Here is a 20,443-nt window from a genome sequence, read left to right as displayed (position 1 = left end):
AAGGAAAGGGAGAGGGAGAGAAAAAGGAAGAAAAGGTTGGTTGGCATGATCACGCATGTCGCCCTGGGTATCCTCAGCTCGATCGAGTGGTGCTAACTACTGGCCTCTGCGTCATTGTGACACTGATATGAGATTTCATTCTACAGAACAACTTTTTTCTGTTGTGTCTGTGTCTATGTTTGGTCTAGGTTAAAGGTTGTGTTGCCACCTCTCCGTGAACACATAGACGTAGTGCAGTGAGCATTAGGTGGAAGAGAATCTTAGATCCACGGGTGCTAGATTGGGTTTCGAGACCCCACAGGTTCAGGTTCAAAGCTCAGTTTTTACCCATATCGGATTTGGGTTTGGGTTCAGGTCTGTGTCTCGAGTTTTGGGTTTGGGTCCGTGAATGTTGCACCCAACCAGAACTCGTCCCGTTGCCATCCCTACACACAACTAGGAAACAAGTTTTAGTGGAGAAAAGTCATTTTACATAGCTCAGCTAGAAGAGATGGATGATGGCACCTATAGATGATATCACCATAAAGGGCACCATATGAAGGATTGTGTCTAGTTCCTCAAGTAGATGAATAAGAACAGTAAGGATAAAATTATATTCATAGATAAATCTTGGTATTTTGGTTTGCCAATTAATACTTGGTGGATTGACTCTAGCGCAATTATTCATGCCATCAATTCTTTGCTTAGGCTGTGAGATAAAAATTGATTTTATTTATCACCAGATTATGTTTCTACTTAATAGAGTAGGCTATTTGGATTATAATTTGACATTTCATCGTTGTTCAAAGCTCAGATATAAGCATATCCCAAATTAATAGGGTGAGATAAATTTTGATTTTATTTATCACCAGATTATATTTCTACTCTACAATTTATAATGTGCTCTTCAACTCGCTCATCTATAGTAGAAATGTAGCGTATAAATATCTGCTCTATATAGCTGACAATAATATATAAATATAATCTATATAAAATCATATTAGCTTCATTGATTTATATCTAAATTATTAATTATTAGATAGAGAAATCGTCAAACTGCATCAAAGTAAATTTTACGGATCTTGTAGTACAGGTTGTATATGTAAGATCGTGTCAACAGTTTACCCATATAATCACTCAAAACATTATTTTACATACTGTTCATAGAGTGGAGTTTGAAATTTATAGATGATGACGGATAAGGTGCTGAAGAACAAAACAGATTAACAGGTTATATATTTTTGAATATTGAGGTTTTGGTTACGATGAACGACTCTGCGTTGTTGCATGAAATTACAGGGACTGCTGAACGCCACAATATCAACATGAATGGATCAATCCGAATTCCTTCACTGTTTGTACTAACACATTGAGCAATGATATCTCATGGCATGCTAACATCACATACTGATGCAGTTAACACCCTCATTGCAAACAATGAAAAGAAAAGAACCTATCCACCTGAGATGCACAAGTCAGTAATTGGCATCGGTGTTACACATGGCAATAAGATCTGAAAAAGCTATGCAAAAAGAAAAATGGCTGGGAAGCGGCTTCGCCAAATGATTATCTTGATCTATGGTACTCTTTTTGAAGTGCCGCTTGCTTTTGCTGGTGGAGTTGCTTGAGTGGTGGTACCTTTTCGCACACCTGGTGTGACTGCAATTATGCAAAATATGATGTATAACTAACAGAATGGTATGTGGATTTAAGACAACATGCACTTTGGAGGAAATAAATTGCACAGAAAATAGAGGGAAATGAATAACCCCAGGGAGTAAAAGTAAAACATGCCATTACCATCGTTCTTTATCAAGGTTTCTGTGAGCTGTTAAAGAGTCACATGTATACAAGAAACTTTAAAATTTCCAATATTATTTCTTTATTTTTGAACTCAAGAGCTTCAATAAAATTGTATCATGGTACTACATTAGATTGCTTGCATCAAGAGTTGGTGAGTTGCACTGCCATACGAATATAATTCTTTAATGGTCTGCTTTATTCCCTTTTAGGCTTCGTTTGGGAACACCAACACTGGCCGGTTTCGGCGGGACGGGCGGGCCACAGACAAAAAAAACACGCCCACGCTGTCTGCGTGTTTGGAAGGACTGCATGCAGGTTTCCTTACCCCGCGCACCACTTAGGTATACTTGAGAGATGGATTTAGAAAGGTGATGACTTTCAGTCCCAAGTTGGTTCCGATTCTATTGTAGATTCTGCTGCACTTTGTTCTTATGGATGCATGGAAAGAATACTAATTATTAAACTGATTATGTGCTGATTATGCACCTTGTAGGGTGAGTTAACTTCGCAGAGTCAGAGTTGTGGTGTGTCATCTTTTTTGTTGATTGCTCTTCATTTTTCATTAATTTGATGCCAATTTTCTGTGCATGTCCACAGGGAAGGGAGCCATCTTGAAGAAGCCGCCAGCCATGTCTCATGAACTACATCCTCTTGTGTCTGAACCCAGTCTCTTGTATCTGCTTGTAGTCAACTTGTCATCATGCTCTGTTTTGAGAAAACTGATCCTACTGAAACGTTTGGACGGTCTTCTTTGCTTGTAGTTTACAGTTTTTGTTCAGGGAAATGCTTGTATCTATTTACATGAGTTTACATGATCCAATCAAAATGCCTCTCGGTTGGCTTGTATATGTTTTTGTTCAGCGAAAACTGATCCAGTCAAAATGCTTGTATCGGTTTGCCTTTGGTGCACAAGCCAAACGTTTGGCATATGTGTGCTGCTACTATTTTGTTTGGAATCAATGATGTTCGCCGCTACTGTTTTGTTTGGAGAATGTAAACATGTTCTACTCGACAGTTTCCAAATGGCCACAGGGCACCCAAAACCCACCGGACAGCACAGAGACGGGGAAATTATTTGCAGGTTTGCCCCGCCGGTGCTAAATGACCAGGGTCACTTGATACCGTATTTCCCAAACGAGCCCTTAGTATGGATAGCCTAATGCACCTTGGACAATATAATTTGTTTTAAGAAACCTTGTCAAGATGATCATAAATTCGTAATGTTGGCAATGCAAGCACAAACTAGAGGTAAATCCATATACAAACAAATGTTAAAATAGACATCCGTTTGGCACATTCTATTAGTGTTCTCTTAGTCATATCAAGTTAATCAACCCTAAAACTACCGTGTCAGACTCAGATCCATTTGCCACAAATACCAGCTCCTCAAGATTAGCATTCCCATGAAATTAAATTGTAACAGAAGTGCAAAGAGGTATCTTACCTGAAGATTTAGGAGCAGAAGGATCTCTTGGTTTAGGCCTCAAGCTTGATGCTTGGCCGACTTTGGGTACTGTTAGCTTCTGGACTCGACTTACTGCTTTGGCTCTGCATGAGAAAGAACGAAGAAGTTACAGACAACAGCCAAGGCCAGAAACCATTCCGCAGAATTTGCAAGAGCTAAATGTCAAATGAGAGAAAATATTATTAGCTCTAAGATCATGGAGAACTGGTAATACTCACAACCGCTCTTTTCCAGTAGCGGATGTTTTGTCTTGTTCTTGGTCCACAACGTTGTTCGCTGAACTGTCAGTTTCTGCACCCGCGGGTATACCGCCATCTGATATATCACTTAGCCTTCCATCTGAATCACCACCAGGATCAGCCGAGTTCTGGCTCAGCTGTCGGGCCTCGTCAGTAGAGAGCATGGACCCAGCTTCGGAATGCCTATCACTGGTGTCAGAGCAGTTGTCAAGATCAGAAGCTGCCCCGCTACCAAAGCTTGCCACTTTTCCTAAGGATGTCATTCCTGGAGAAGAGGCCGAATGCTTCAACAAGGAGTCACCATGTTTCGTGGACTTCAGTAGGGAATTGCTACTGTTGGCTAGTTGGAGCTGATCAATTTCATCATCCTTCTTTGCAATGGTATCTTTGAGCAGTGAAAGCTGCAGGTGAAAAGTTGGATGTCAACAACTGAATGTTTCCTTCTGGATCAAATTCAGCCACCTAGATGACATATATTGAACATGGTATTCTTGATTTCTTTGCATGTCTAAAAGTCAACTCATGACCTTGACATTTTGCATCTACTGTTTCATATCAATCGCCCTAGCAAGTGAAGGAAAAGAAAAATATATGATTACCTGGTCCATTAATTCTTTGACATCTTTGCCCTCCTTGTTGGTCCTTGCAGCACCTAGTTCTACACCAGATACACGTTCAGCAAATTTCAGTGTACTTAAAGTCTCAGTGTATGATGAAACATCTGGGTTGACTTGCACAAACATTAGAGTCTTTGCATGCCCACCTAAACAGGAAAACTTTTGCGTGTCAAGAAACCATATACAAAATTATGATGTAATGCAAACTAAATTTCTAGCAAAGAAGATCACCCAAAGAAGTTTGTAAGACTTGTGTAAGCTTGCTATTCCTGTATGGTACATGAGCATTCTTTTGTGATAAAGAAAATATAACATCCCCAAGTGCAGCCAAAGACTTGTTGATATGCTGTGCTTCTTTGAGCCTGTCTCCTGTAACTGCAGATCGGTCCACCCTTTCACTTCCTGCAAGGTCCACAAGATGCAGAGCACCACGCAAAGTGTTACCAGTTTTTAAATCCTGGCCCTGGACATGGATGGTCACAACACTGCAGAAAATAAACAAAATAAACAAATTGCCCACAAGCAAGGTCTCTTTATACAAAAGACAAGCAGCACAAGTAACTTACCTGTGAGATCTGCTGCTCCTCTCGTTCAAGGCTGTTGCACTCATGGATCTATTGTTGTGCCCTGTTTGCATTAGTTCAATAACATGAGAAGTCGAATCAACAGGACACATTGTTGCATCAGGAACTGCAAGTCCATTGGGCTGGGTGGTATTCTGGATCCCTAGTGTGCGCAAGTTAAGGAAAACGAGTGGTTTGTTACATCACTTCAGTCAGCAAAAAACAATGGAATAAATTCCTACAAGCAGTATGATGGCAGTAGAATCTGAAAAGGGAGCAATGAGTAACCAACTGAAATTTGAAAGTTTTAATATGGTATCACTTAACTCATTGAGGTTTTAAAGAACTCAGTTTTTTGGAATGATATATTGAGTGGTTGACTGAAGTCTTCATCCAAGTGCTCATAAGGCCTTGTTTCGATGTTCATGTATCCCCGCAATCCATGTGTGTTGGAGTAGTTTGGTGTGCAGTTTACTTTAAAGTCCATACTAAACCACTCCAACACACATGAACTGAGGAGAATACATGGGCATCCAAACAAACCCTAAATGGGATGCCAAGGAAATTCATCTATCGCCGGTGGGGACTTCAACAAGGAGATCCTCTCTCAAATGTTGTTTCTACTGGTCACAGATACTACCTCCGTTCTCGAATATTTGTCGTCCGCTAGTTCATTTTTAAACTAAACCGCGACAAGCCGACAAATAAAAAAGAACGGAGGGAATACTTTATAACATGACGGTGATGAGGGCTCAAGAAGGTGGGCTGCTCCAACCCCACTCTTCTCAGCCTATCAGCCACCAGTTGTCTTTGTATGCTGATGAGACAGTCCTCTTCCTTCAACCAGCTGCAACAGATATAAACTTAACACTTGGTATTCTACACTCTTTTGGGGAAGCTTTGGGCCTTAAATAAATAAACAAAAAAGCAATGTGCTGCCTATCCGGTATTCTTGTGACGACAATGCAAGAGTACAAGAGTTACTTCCTTGTGGGGTGATGGATTTCCCTTGCAAGTACCTAGGTTTGCCACTCTTCTTTAAGAAGCTAACAAAGTCCCAGTTTCAACCCATCATTGATTGCATAGCTGATTGTCATGTACGGGCGCAAGTATAGGCGCCGTCGTGACATCAGACGCGCAGCTGAGCGCGCTGCTCACGCTACACAGGATGGCGCCACCATTAGTGGCTGAGATTTCAAAATTCAAACAACAGATTAGTTTCCTTTTTCCCCAAATCAATAGTTTCCTTTCTATTAGTTTCCCTTTTTACCCAAATCAATAGTTTCCCTTCTATGCCTAAAATATAGGAGCCATTAGTGGGGGCAATGGCCTATATAATGTAATCAGACGTGGAGGAATGGAATCAAGCAATCAGTTATCACCAAACCTGCTCTCTCCCTCAACTCTCTCAAGCCACCGGCAGGGGCTCTCCCTCTCGGTGAAGGCCTGGAGCGCGACTACAATCTGCGTAGTCGCGGCCCGGCGCTGTTAGGTGCTGCGGCGCTTGACAACCTGGTATCACGGTCACGTCGATCCTCACCCACCCGCTCCACCCAGTCATCCACAGCAGCCGCCACCCACTCTAGTCCACCACCATCCCAACCTCCAACCGCCAAACCCTTGGCCATGGCAGAACCCACCATCAAGGACGTCATGGAGGCGCTGCAATCTCTCACCATGAAGATGTCCACCATGGAGGCCGAGATGGCGACACTGAAGGAGAAATCGTCCTCATCCGCGGCTGCAGATGGGGGCGTGCGCCGGGAGGGGCCCCGTGATCTCGATCGCCCCCCCCCCCCCCCCCCAAATTCCAGAAATTGGATCTTCCTCGCTACGACGGCAAGGCCAACCCAATGCTCTTCATCAACAAGTGCGAATCGTACTTTCGCCAACAGCGTACCTTGGCGGAAGAACGCGTGTGGATGGCGTCTTACAACTTGGAGGATGTCGCCCAGCTGTGGTACATCCAACTTCAGGAGGACGAGGGCACACCTCCATGGGGGCGGTTCAAGGAGCTGCTAAATCTTCGGTTCGGGCCACCCCTCCGAGCAGCACCTCTGTTTGAGCTGGCCGAGTGCCGCCGAACTGGGACAGTGGAGGACTACTACAACAAATTTCAGGCCCTACTACCCCGTGCCGGTCGACTAGCGGAGGCCCAGCGCGTTCAGCTCTACACGGGCGGTCTCCTACCTCCGATGAGCCACGCCGTCCGCATCCACAACCCGGAGACCCTCGCCGCTGCCATGAGTCTTGCTCGGCAGGTCGAGATGATGGGGTTGGCGCAGCAGGCCCAACCACCTAGCCGCAGCGTCTCCCGGGCCTGGCTGCCTCCACCGGGCGAGCAGGGTACTCGCCCACCGCTGCCTGCCCCACCGGCGGGTGCAACACCGCCGCCACCGGAACGCCAGCCCTTGAAACGTCTGTCCCAAGAGGAACAAGCTGAGCGGCGACGCCTCGGCCTTTGCTTCAATTGCAATGAGCCCTACAACCGGGGACACAACCGGGTCTGCCGCCGCATCTTCTTCATGGACGACATTGAAATTGAGGGCGCCGACGACGACCAACCATCTCCTAATCAGGGGGAGGACGCCCCTGTGTTCTCTCTTCAAGCCATTGCCGGGGTGCCCATTTACAAGTCGCTGCAGGTGCGGGCATCGTTGGGCGCTGCCACTGTCGTCGCACTCCTTGATACGGGCTCCACGCACAACTTCATCGCCGAAGCCGCAGCTCGCCAAACCGGGCTGCCCATCCAGCCCCGCCCCGCCTCACGGCGATGGTGGCAAATGGGGAGCGCGTCTCCTGCCCGGGCGTCATCCGGCGCGCACCGGTCATCATCAAGGGCGATCGGTTCTACGTCGACCTCTTCGTCATGCCACTCGTCGGCTATGATTTGGTCTTGGGGACTCAATGGATGGTCACCCTAGGCCGAGTCACTTGGGACTTCATCGACCACACCATCTCGTTCGCCTACCAAGGTCGATCGGTGTGCTGGTCTGACGTCGCGGCGGGGCCACTGCCGCGGGTCACGGCAGTCTCGGCCACGAAGGGCCTCCTCGACGAGCTGCTCCAAGCCTTCGACAGCGTCTTCGCCGAGCCTTCGGGTCTGCCCCCACAGCGGGCTCGGGACCACGCCATCATCCTCAAGCCGGGGGCTACACCGGTAGCAGTAAGGCCCTATCGCTACCCCGCAACACACAAGGATGAGCTTCAGAGACAGTGTGCTGCCATGATCGCTCAAGGTATCGTTCGTCGCAGCGATTCCGCGTTCTCCTCTCCAGTGCTGCTCGTCAAGAAGCAAGATGGGGCTTGGCGGTTTTGTGTCGACTACCGCGCCCTAAACGCCCTCACCGTCAAGGATGCTTTTCCCATCCCGGTCGTCGACGAACTACTCGACGAACTGCACGGCGCACGCTATTTCACCAAGCTCGACTTACGCTCCGGCTACCACCAAGTCCGGATGTGGCCGGCTGATATCCACAAGACGGTGTTCCGTACCCACGACGGCCTCTATGAGTTCTTGGTGATGCCGTTCGGGCTTTGCAACGCCCCGGCGACATTTCAAGCACTCATGAACGACGTCCTGCGGCCGTTCCTCCCCCGGTTCGTTTTGGTCTTTTTTGATGATATACTAATTTACAGCAGGACATGGGCAGATCACTTGCGCCACATCCGCGCCGTTCTCGACGAGTTGCGCCGCCATGTCCTCTTCATCAAGCGGTCCAAGTGCTCTTTTGGCGCCTCATCGGTGGCATACTTGGGCCATGTGATCTCGGCTCAGGGGGTGGCCATGGATCCGGCCAAGGTGCAGGCTATCCACGACTGGCCAATACCGCGCTCGGCGCGTGCGGTGCGCGGCTTCTTGGGCCTCGCCGGATACTACCGCAAGTTCGTCCACGACTACGACAAGATCGCGGCCCCCCTCACCTCACTACTCAAGAAGGAGGGGTTCTCCTGGAACGACGATACCATGGCAGCCTTCCAGGCGCTCAAGGCTGCCGTGACGTCAGCCCCCGTGTTGGCCCTGCCGGACTTCTCCAAGAAGTTCATCGTCGAATGCGACGCGTCCACCCATGGGTTTGGGGCAGTCCTCCTCCAAGATCAGCATCCAATCGCCTATTTCAGCAGGCCGGTCGCGCCCCGCCACCGCTCCTTGGTAGCGTACGAGCGCGAGCTCATTGGGCTGGTCCAAGCCGTCCGACATTGGCGGCCGTACCTATGGGGACGTCCGTTCCTCGTCCGCACCGACCATTACAGCCTCAAGTTCCTTCTCGATCAGCGGCTCGCGACGATCCCACAACACCACTGGGTGGGCAAGCTCCTCGGGTCTGACTTCACCGTTGAGTACAGGTCGGGCACCGCCAACACCGTCGCTGATGCCCATGTCCCGGCATGATACCTGCGAGGAGGGGCAGTCTTGGCTCTCTCTGCACCTCGCTTCGACTTCATCGACCGTCTTCGTCAAGCTCAACTTCAAGACCCAGCTCTCGTCGCCATCCGTGATGAGATTACCGCAGGTACCAGGGGGGCGCCGTGGTCCCTCCTGGACGACATGGTGGCTTATGCCGCCCGGCTCTACGTTCCCTCGGACTCGCTACTGCTGCCGGAATTGGTGGCGGCTATACACGGGGACGGCCATGAAGGGGTACAACGTACTCTACATCGACTACGTCGCGACTTCCACTTCCCCGCCATGCGCCGGGTGGTGCAAGACTTCGTCCGCGGCTGTGCAACCTGCCAACACAACAAATCAGAGCATCTCCATCCGGCGGGACTGCTGCTGCCCCTGCCCATTCCACAGGCCGTGTGGACCGACATCGGCTTGGACTTCATCGAGGCTTTGCCCCGGGTGGGGGCAAGTCGGTGATCCTCACCGTGGTGGACCGTTTCAGCAAATATTGCCATTTCATTCCGCTGGCTCACCCCTACAGTGACGAGTCTGTGGCACAAGCGTTCTTCAAAGAGATTGTTCGCCTCCATGGGATGCCTCAATCCATGGTGTCGGACAGGGATTCCGTGTTCACTTCAACATTTTGGCGGGAGTTGATGAGGTTATCAGGGGCCAAACTCCATATGACGTCAGCCTTCCACCCACAGTCGGACGGCCAAACAGAGGCTGCCAACAAAGTCATCGTCATGTACCTTCGGTGCTTCACAGGGGACCGGCCCAAGCAGTGGCTGCGTTGGCTGCCATGGGCGGAGTACATCTACAACACGGCATACCAATCATCGCTCCGGGACACCCCCTTCAAGGTAGTGTATGGAAGGGACCCCCCATCTATCCGGTCCTATGAACCAGGCGAGACGCGGGTGGCTGCGGTGGCCAAGACCATGGTTGCTCGGGAGGAACTTCTCGCTGACGTCCGCACGCGGCTGGAACAAGCTCAAGCCATCCAGAAAAGGTTCTATGACAAGCTGCACCAGCCGGTCTCCTATGCCGTGGGCGACTGGGTGCTTCTACGCCTCCGACAGCGCGCTGCCTCTTCACTACCGCAGCTGTCCAAGGGCAAGCTCAAACCACGGTTCGTTGGGCCATATCGCATCACCGAGTGCATCAACGAGGTTGCTGTCCGCCTCGAATTGCCCCCACGTGCCAAGCTGCATGATGTCTTCCATGTCGGGCTTCTTAAGAAGTTCATAGGTGATCCACCAGCGAGGCCGCCACCGCTGCCACCATTGCTTCATGGGGGGGTTGTGACACCAGAGCCAGAACGGGTTGTCCGTTTCCGCCAGGCGCCCGGTGGTCGACAAGTGCTCATTCACTGGAAGGGACAATCGGTTGCTTCAGCAACTTGGGAGGATATGGCTGAGCTCCGCGACAAGTTTCCCCAATTTCAGCTCGAGGACGAGCTGGACGTCGAGGGGGGGGGAGATGTCATGTACGGGCGCAAGTATAGGCGCCGTCGTGACATCAGACGCGCAGCTGAGCGCGCTGCTCACGCTACACAGGATGGCGCCACCATTAGTGGCTGAGATTTCAAAATTCAAACAACAGATTAGTTTCCTTTTTCCCCAAATCAATAGTTTCCTTTCTATTAGTTTCCCTTTTTACCCAAATCAATAGTTTCCCTTCTATGCCTAAAATATAGGAGCCATTAGTGGGGGCAATGGCCTATATAATGTAATCAGACGTGGAGGAATGGAATCAAGCAATCAGTTATCACCAAACCTGCTCTCTCCCTCAACTCTCTCAAGCCACCGGCAGGGGCTCTCCCTCTCGGTGAAGGCCTGGAGCGCGACTACAATCTGCGTAGTCGTGGCCCGGCGCTGTTAGGTGCTGAGGCGCTTGACACTGATCAACCCTCAGGGCTTGTTCGGTTCTACCCCAATCCATATGGATTGAGGGGGTTTCAATCCCTAGTAAGTCAAAATCCCCTCCAATCCATATCAATCCCCTCCGATCCATATGGATTGAAAATAACCGAACAAGCCCTCAGGGTGGAGGGCAGACCTCATGAGTCATGATAAGTTGGTTACACTGTTAAGCTTCAGTATGTTATGACCACTCAGGTTGTTTACTTATCAATGGCAATCGATCTTCCTCCTTGGGTTATTAAGGCTATTGATAAAATTAGAAGTTTCCTTTGGTGAGGGATGAAGTTAGCCAATGGAGGTCACTGCCTAAGAGATTCGCCCAAGGTGAGCCACTCACTCGCTCAGGGAGCTTGCGGGCTTGATATTTCTGACAAATGTCTTGGATGAGCATTACAAGCTGTGGCTGCAAAAAATTGACCCAAACAAGCCACGATTGAAGTTCTCAATTCATATAAATGGCCGCATTCAATCTCTTCCCCCAAGCAGTTGTTGCAGAGGTTGGTGATGATAGCACCAACATGTTATTCTGGAAAGATATATATGGTTGTTCAGCAATTGAGGAGCTAGAGCCTATATGCTCTCTTTCCTAAAAGAAGGGCCACTAAAAGAACAGTATTAGAAGCTATCACAAACCAGCCATGGATTCTTGATATCCAGGGTTCATTATCGATTAGTGCTATTGCCAATAATCTTGCTCTCTGCGATTTACTTGCTGAAGTGCAGCTGCAATTGGGTGTTCCAGATTCACTATATTAACCGTGGGAGCAACTCTCCCACGTCGTTGAGCCACGTAATCTTAAAAAATGACTGTCGTCCGATGGCCAATCAGCGTTCAATATCAAGCGTCTTGTGTCCGACTTCGCGTGGTATCCTCTGTCCGCCGACACCTGGCGTCGTTGGTGTCCCTAGAACTAGAAGCATCGCGAACCCCCCGGCACCCTTACTTTCACCCGGAAAAAAAACACACACACAGCGGCATAGTGCCCCAGTGCCGACTCAATTTACCGCCAGGAGCTCCATCCCCTCTGTCTCAAACTTCCCATGCCACGCCGGAGGAAGCGTCATCCCTCCTCCCCAAACGGTCGTCGCGGTGCCGCTCGGCCCGCTCGGGCAGCCGCCAGGAGGTCCATCCTCCCTCCCTCCCCTCAAACGACATCGCATTAATGTTTGCGTCTTCAGGTTGCTGCGGCCGTGATGCACATCTCGGCAAGGTGGCTCAAGGCATTAATTGGACTAACGAAGGTGGACCAGCAAATTTCTTCCAATCATTATACAACTGTGGTGTATCTTGGTTTTCTTAAAAATTGGTGGTTGGTGCATTCATTTCGCTTGGTGCCTAGATCTATGTGGATTTTGCTTCCTTGACTGAATCGTGTGTAGAGTATTTTATTCCCAATAACTATTTTGGTAGGCATTAAAATTGTAGAATTAGATGGATTATTGGTATGGATTTTCTTTCTGTTTTATCTGTACCTTCTGACTTGTTGCAGCAGCTTTGCTTGGTGAACAAAGGTTGAGTTGCCACCCAGAGGCTTTGGACAATCCATAACGCTGACATCGAACTGCTTTGCTAAGCTTATTATGTTTCCTGTAATCTACAAGACCTCATCACAGTGGCATTTCACCTAAAAAGGCTTTGATCTAATTCTTTGTCTTGGGTAGACAACTTTATTGGATTTCTTGCTTGGAGATTTTTGTAAAACAGGTGGAGGAGACCTCCTTCGAGGCTCTGCCTTCTTTAGCACATTTTCTGGGGCTTGATGAGCATGCATGCATTGGCGATCTGGCATTGCTGACAGTCTCTTCAGACTTCAAATGATCTATTGATAACCAAAGATGAATCTTTTCATTTATGTTGGTCTCATTTATGCCCGTGAAAGATGAATATCTAGGCGGAAACTTTCTAAGTCTTCTGTAGCCCGCTATGGGAGCAACAGAAGCAAATGAAACTCCAATGCTTCTCAGTGGTTCTTGCACGCCTAATGACCAGAATAGTTCTTGGCCCCCCCTCCTGTATTATTCTGACAAATTGATGTGCTATGCGAGTAATGAAACTTCATCTCAACATAAATAGCTTTAATATTGTGTGCTTACTGTTATGTTACTTTTCTTTTTCTTTAAAAAAAAAGGCGCCAGTAAGATATTGAATATGGATGTGAGGATGTCCATTGTTTATAAAAGGCTATATAACCCGAACCAGATCGTGCATATAGCTCAGTTCTACCAAACTGAGGATATTATTCACCTCTTACATATCTTATGAAAATAATCTTAGCAGCTGTCTTGTGGTTATTGAATTATTGACATCTCTAGCAGAGGTTGATAGTGACTTAACTAGCAGAAAGGAAATAAAAAATGCAGGTAAGTTCTTTATTAAAAGAATAGTTTTCTATTATTTTCCTAATTGAAATCTTTTTCTGTTGATATATGTACGTACATGTTTATATTTCATCTTATTTCGCTTTTTAAGAAAAAGGTAATTCAGCTATAAATGATTGAGTAAAACAAGTGAGATAGCTCCTTTATGAAAAATGTAATAATTTAGTTTCTTCTTTGTCACCATCTTAATCTATCTGTACTATTGTATAGTTTAAAAGTATAAATTTCGGGTCTGTATTTGAAAGGCAAATGTTTCCCCCCTCACAACAGAAATAATAGTTATATCTCTACCAAGTTTGATTTAAAATATATCCCTATTTTAAATTATTAATTGTTAGTATTATAATAATGATGTCTTACATCTTAAAGTATTTATCAAAACAGTAAGTTTGAACGACATTTGTCTTGGTACTTTATGAAATCTATAAACTTAGAAGTAGGATCATATATATTTATGTTTGTGTTGACGGTCCAGAATCTAATGTTTCAATATTGTTATTTTGTTTTTTAATTACAGCTCTGAGCAAATGTTCATGAAAATTATTTATAAAACGAAAACCTACCTTTCTTACTATCAAACACTTTTAAACAAATAAATTAATCTCGCGCGCTGGGCGCGCACTAGCTACTAGTAAACATATATGGCAGTCTCAAGCTCAGGCCAATACTCAGCTTAGGCTTACAATGCATTATTTCAAGGTGCTGTTAGTTTTGGTCCTTGGGAGTGCATCTAAAATCTTAGTCACCCAGAAAATACCGTTTCTTCCTCTGGCTGGTGGCTCAATACTTGCTTCTGGACAGCCAACCGCTTGGCACAGAGAGGTCTTCCACATCCTGAGACCTGCCAATTTTGTGAACAACAGTCAGAGACTATCCAACACCCAATAGGTCTCATGTGTGTTTCCCAGCAATTCTAGTATTTCCTCTTGCAAAGATTCAGGCTTGCTGTCCTCTCCCCTCAACCCTTGGAGAACTCTTTTGAGTCTTGATGACTGGGTGGTGTAGAGCTTGTTCTGATGTGAGTGGTCCTACAAAAAACTCAGCCAGAGAGGGTAAGACCACCTCACGGTATTATATTAATAGAAGGCTATGGCAACGGTCCCGACCGAGAAACCCCCAAACCATGTCCTCCCATCACTAACGTGCCGGGTCAAGCTGCCCACTCTGCAAAGTCCCACCCGGGCCTAAGGGTGGCGCACAGCCGAGTCGTAACCCGAAAGCGGATGAGAAACAGCGAGATGACTTTTTTGTGCAGGGCCAAGGATTGAACCCGTGACCTGGTGAAAGAGACCCTGCCGCCTTCATCACTGGGGTGGTCCCATACAACAGCACCTGAACTCGCTCAAATCAGGTGCATGGAGTTTGTGGAAAAGCAGAAACGACTGTGTTTAATGGTGCTACTCCAAGCCTATCTAAGGTCATATCTCTCCATGGGATTCACAGTTTTTAGTTACAGCATGAGCTAAGGGGCGCTCCTTCCTTACCACCTCTACCACAGGTAGTTAAGTTTGTAGGTTGGGTCGCGGTCTTCCTCCTTTTAACGGAGGCAAATGTAATTGTCGTATAAGTTGGGGGTGTATAGTAATTCTCTTATTCCACGGACTCGCATAACAATTTTCTCATTAAGTGGAAGCTATACTGAAACAAGCCTTGAATAAGAAGGATATTTCTTCTGCGAGCCACCGGTACCAAGTAGATCACGGATTTGCTCGTTGTAGATCTCAACCATTTGAACACCAAGTTCATATTTAATTGTGTCCCGACGATCATGTGAGATGTTGAAAAGGTCATTTAGTGCTCGATAGTTGACACCCCATTCTTTCTCAGTTGCGTTTTCCGGACCCATCTGAGCAATTCATTGAAACAAGTTATTGTAAATATATCCTCCATCGTAAAGGAATCTAAACATATTTAAAAAAATATTTCGGTTCTGATAGCTTCATACCATTGTATGTGTTTTTCCTGATCCAGTTTGACCATATGCAAAAATGCAAACATTGTAGCCATCAAGAACTGATCTAATTAGTGGCCGAATATCGTTGAAAACCATATCTATAACAAACAAGAAAGAAAGATATGACAAAAAATGTATAACTCAGTGCTATTTTATGAGTACTTATAGCAATTAAATAGATTAAACAAAAGATATATTTTTATTTCAATGTCATTAGCACCTTGTGTAGCTGTAGGGCCAAAAACCTTGTTAAAAGTGAAATTCTTGCCGGCTTCCTTTCCCTTCTTTGTAGGGTTTGATAAAACCAGTTCACCATTCTCACCAATATATTCCACTGAAGTGGACTTCTCATCCTCCCAGGGTCGAAAAGGTCTTATCCGGCAATAAACTCTAATATTTCCTGCTCAACAATACTACATTAAGTTACTATTTTTGGGCTTGTAGCCTTATGTTCGACATAGATAAACCAGACAAAAGGAAGCGATGTTTACAGTTCAAATAGGCACCTTTCAGTTCCTGGATCTCGTTGAATAGTTTTCTATTATCTGCAAGAGTTGCATGATATTTTTCTGCAGCACTTGTTACCATCTTAAGATTTTGTCCTGTAGAAAATTAAATTGAAAATTTAGAACTGACCTATTGGTGAAAAAAACTATGTCAATGTAGGCCCTAACTAGTCACAAGGCTTCATCCTTACCAAGGCCAGCCAATTCTTCAAACCATCTTTTTTGACAATTTTGTATTTCAAGTCTAACTGAAACAGAAGAGAGCCTCAATTCCTGAAGAAAAAGAGCACTATACACTTGAGTTCACAAATATTCACCGTAGAGATAAAAAAAAGGCCAGGGGACAGAGTGGGTTGACCAATACCTGAGCATTCTTTACTTGCAAACCCACAAATTTGTTTACCACTATTTCCTTCTGCTTCCAAAATTGGATTCTAGATTCAGTAGATTCCTCAAGTTCTCTTCTCCTCTTTGTAGAATCTTCTAACATGAGTTCTATTTCTTTTATCCTCTGTTCAAACTCCTTATTTACTTTGGCAGCTTTGGTCTCTAATTGCTGAGTCTCTGCCTCATGCAACTTTTTTGTTGCCTCAAGTTCTTGCCTGAGTTGCAAAATTATGTTGTCATTCGTTTCCTTGTCTGTAACAAGTTTAACTACATCTTCCTTCTTAGATTCTAACAACTTGCTGCTCTCCTCATATGACGATCTTAATGATTCGAATTCCTGCTTAAGTTTCATATTAATATTTCTATAATCCTCCTTCTCTTTTGTCTCTGCCTCATGGAACTTTTTTGTTGCCTCAAGTTGTTGCCTGAGTTGCAAAACTATGTTGTCATTCATTTCCTTGTCTGCGACAAGTTTAACTACATCTTCCTTCTTAGATTCTAACAACTTACATCTCTCCTCATATGACGATCTTAATGATTCAAATTCCTGCTTAAGATTCATAATAGTATTTCTATAATCCTCCTTCTCTTTTGTCAACCTAATTATCTCACCCTTTTCCTTTATTGACCTGTCTGCCTCTTCACCTGTTGAGTGTTTTGTGTCTTCGACATAACCTTTCTTCAAATCAGATTTATCTTCCTTCTCTTTCATCAATCTGATTAAATTTTCCTTCTCTTGCAGCAACTTAACAATCTCTGCCTTCTCAGATGTTAACTTGGAAAGGGCATCATTGTTCTCCTTAATCAACCTATCTCTATCATCATCTATAGCTTGCTTCCTATCCTCAATCTTGTGAATGGCTAAGTTGAGCCTATCTTCCTTCTCCTTCATTAGTCTAATTATATCTTCCTTCTCCTTTAACAACCTAACCATGGCTTCCTTCTCTTTTGTCAGTTGGACAACGATTTCATTCTTCTCTTTTGTCAGTCGGACTACAACATCATCCTTCTCCTTAAGTAACCTATCTTTATTCTCATCTGTTGTACACTGTGTATCTTCGACTGCGACATCTTTCATATCAACCATGTGTTCTTTATCATTCATTAGCCTAATTATATCCTCCTTTTCCTTCAACATCCGAATCATATCTTCCTTCTCTTGTGTCAATCTAACTACAGTAGCATCCCTCTCTTTAAGTAACCTTTGTACTTTGTCATTATTCAAGTCACCCACATCTTCCTTCACCTTCAACAATCTAACCATATCTTCCTTCTCCTTCAGCAACCTGATCATATCTTCCTTCTCTTGTGTCAATCTAACTACAGTAGCATCCCTCTCTTTAAGTAACCTTTGTACTTTGTCATTATTCAAGTCACCCACATCTTCCTTCACCTTCAACAATCTAACCATATCTTCCTTCTCCTTCAGCAACCTGATCATATCTTCCTTCTCTTTAAGCAACATAACCATGTCTTCCTTTTCTTTCATCAATCTTACCAAGTCTTCCTCATACTGCATTAACCTAGCCATATCATCCTCTACTAGTTGGCCCTTGCCTTCAAGTTTGTCTTTCTCCCCCTGCATTATTAAAGTGAACTTCCATGAATTGAATCACTAAATTAGTGCACAAGCCACACTAATTCAAATGAATAGATTGCCATTGTTAAGAGAAAATTTCTATTTTTAAGCTATGACAAAGATAAACAGATGAGTACCCCATTATTTAACCATTTGATGGTGATGCCAGGATCATAGGAAAAAACTCACAAATTGCAGACAGTGCACAAAATTCTGGGAAAAGTGGCCTATAAATTAGCTGGCTCACAGAAGGTACAGCAAGTTACATGTATTTGCCCACTTGCCCCACCAGCCAGTGCTTCTAGCACTCTTATCCTTGACTGATACTTCTCTTCACGAGCTTTAATCAGGTTATTTTGCTGCAGACAAGTAAGAAATCAAAGAAAAAACAAACAGTGGCAAAACAAAGCCAAATAGTAATTTGTCTCACATTTCGTATATGTCCTGCCTGAGTAGAAATACGCCTTTCAATCTCCACTATGACCTTTCTCAGGAGGCAAGCAATGCGCTACAGTAAAAGTTTGAACATTCATTTATACAAGGAAAGGTGTTAACACATACAGCTTTTAATTTTTTCAAATGTGAAAAGAACAAAATGACTACATTGATTTTTTTGAGAAGCCTACATAAGGTATTTGTCCATTCTTCCTCTCGATGCTCTCATCAAGGATGCTGTTAACAACACCCAAAAGTGATTGAGTGGGAGAGTTCTGCACAAATAAGTAACGCATAGCATGTGAAGTCGGTGCCAGAGGATTAAATAAATCATGTCTATTTTCCCAGTGAAGATCGCAGCATGGCTCTTACCTCCAAGCTGGAGGATTTCATCAATTCGGAGAATTTAGAGCCAGGTAGATCAGAATATCCATGTTTCGGTTGAAATACCTGTGATGGAGAATAGGCATCGCCTCCAAAGGAAGGAGAGTATGGCTCTGAAAACGAGCATGACAAAATAATAATAATAACAATAATAATAATAATAATAATAATAAAAATAATAATAATAATAATAATAATTGAAACAGCAATCTGAAGCTAATCTGTAAATGAACAGTTGTCATTGTCTTAACATTATAGGCATTTTTACCTGACATAATGGGGCTTGTGAGTACCCTTTGCAGCTTGCCTTCCATGTTCCTCCTGCCACCTTCGCTTTCACATCTGGTGAGGAAGGAAGAGCTGCGGTGGTCTTCGCCGAGGCGTGATGAGAACCGATCCTTTAGAGCAAGAATGCAGGTAACGACAGCTGACATCTCCCCCTGGACGGACGGATGATGGATGAATTGCCGGCAACGGGCAACGTCGATGAAGGAAAATAAATAATATAATGCCGTGGCTCGGACGAGGAGCGAGAAGGCGACTAACCCTCTCGAGGTCATAGGCGCTGAAGGTGGGCACGCCCATCCGCTGGATGGCGGCGCGGAACCTGCCGACATTGTCCGTGGCCGCGTCGTCCAACAGCGCGCCGGGCAAGAGTCTCCGCAGGAGCGCGCAGAGCAGCCTACCATTGGCGACCGCAGCGCGCAGGTCGTCATCGGTGGCCTCCGGCGGCAGTGTCAGGTCCAGGAACAGGGAGCGCAGCCACCCAACGGCGTCCGCCCGCCGCCTTGCTGCGCGGCAGCAATCATCACCATCAAGTAACCGATCAGTCGACAGATTAACCTCCACGAAGCAACGGTTAACAAGAAATTCTAATCAGTGTCGATGGTTACATGGGTCTGGCGCGGCATTGGGCTCGCGGAGGGACATGGAGGGAGGGAAACGAAGCGGCGGTGACGGCCGCGCGGGGGATATAAGGAGCCTCCCATGGACGGGGGACGAGGGAGGGGGGAAGGTGAGGGCGGGAGGGAATGGGGCGCGCGGGAGGCGCGGAGGCCTCGGCCGCGTGTGCCTATGCGGCCCACACTATCTCCCTTCCGTCAACCTGAGGTCTCCCGGGTCCGCCTATTCTCGGGTGGCGGAGCCGGGACGGCGCGCAACGCGTGGATGAGCAGGAGCCGGAAGCCCGGGTGGCGCAGTAGGCAGTAGGGGAGGGTGGGGCGTCCGGCGTGGCGGCAAACGGCTGCTAAACCCGACGTGGCTGGTTCAGCTTCCACCGTCGACGGCGGGGCAGCGCCGCCGGCTTGGCCGCTGCGGACCGCCTCGCGCGCGCCACGATCGGGCCCGGGGCCGGATAGTGGCGCACAGCCGCACAACTGGTTTTGGGCCGACTTGGGACAGTACTGCAACCCATGAATCCCAATCGGTCTTCTGAAGTTCCGTGGGCTGTCCTTCGTGTACGTCCGTGAAGCTGCATGCAATTGATTGGTTTCATTACCAAAACACCATTTTGTTCTTTTTTTATTCTTGTGTCCATGGTAGTATGTGTCCCATTTTGAGTTCACGCTACTAGTATAAGGGTCATTTTGTTGCAGATTTTTTTTTCTGATTCAGGCCGTCATAAGTTGTTGTAAACTGTCAAACGTCCAACTTCTCAGATTGCTTCTATGAGACTCGTTTTAATAAAAATCATCTAAAAATCAACGTGAACACGCAATCGATCGAGTCATCGTGATAGGAGGAATCAGTTACTTTCCAGATTCTAAACCATATAGACTTTGTCTTCCTTCGCACATAGGTTGTTTGGTTTGCTGTCTCACTTGCCACATTTTGCCACATCT

The 20,443-nt window shown here is 46.1% G+C and overlaps 1 protein-coding gene across 2 annotated transcripts; it reads right to left on the bottom strand.

Moving 5' to 3' along the window:
* Positions 1–1,282: 1,282 nt before the first annotated feature.
* On the bottom strand, positions 1,283–20,202 carry LOC103627062 (kinesin-like protein KIN-14D). 2 transcript variants are annotated; one of them, XM_020538502.3, is made up of 20 exons: positions 19,496–20,202; positions 19,149–19,393; positions 18,871–19,042; positions 18,591–18,715; positions 18,410–18,493; positions 18,214–18,291; positions 18,050–18,142; positions 17,613–17,783; positions 16,182–17,465; positions 16,009–16,090; positions 15,818–15,913; positions 15,532–15,711; positions 15,303–15,409; positions 15,025–15,203; positions 4,670–4,834; positions 4,335–4,588; positions 4,086–4,249; positions 3,466–3,887; positions 3,227–3,330; positions 1,283–1,638 (listed from the first exon to the last, which is right to left on the bottom strand). In XM_020538502.3, the coding sequence occupies exons 1-20, from the start codon at positions 19,530–19,532 to the stop codon at positions 1,556–1,558; spliced, it is 4,125 nt and encodes a 1,374-aa protein (XP_020394091.1). In that variant the 5' UTR covers positions 19,533–20,202; the 3' UTR covers positions 1,283–1,555. The 2 variants fall into 2 exon arrangements, with proteins under 2 accessions (XP_020394091.1, XP_020394090.1); XM_020538501.3 differs by having other exon boundaries at positions 16,182–17,783.
* Between the last annotated feature and the right edge of the window lie 241 nt (positions 20,203–20,443).

This window comes from Zea mays, chromosome 5 (genome assembly GCF_902167145.1).
Source record: "Zea mays cultivar B73 chromosome 5, Zm-B73-REFERENCE-NAM-5.0, whole genome shotgun sequence".
NCBI classification, from domain to species: Eukaryota; Viridiplantae; Streptophyta; class Magnoliopsida; order Poales; family Poaceae; genus Zea; species Zea mays.
The sequence above is the reverse complement of the archived record's forward strand: the minus strand, read 5'-3'. Positions and strand labels throughout refer to the sequence as shown.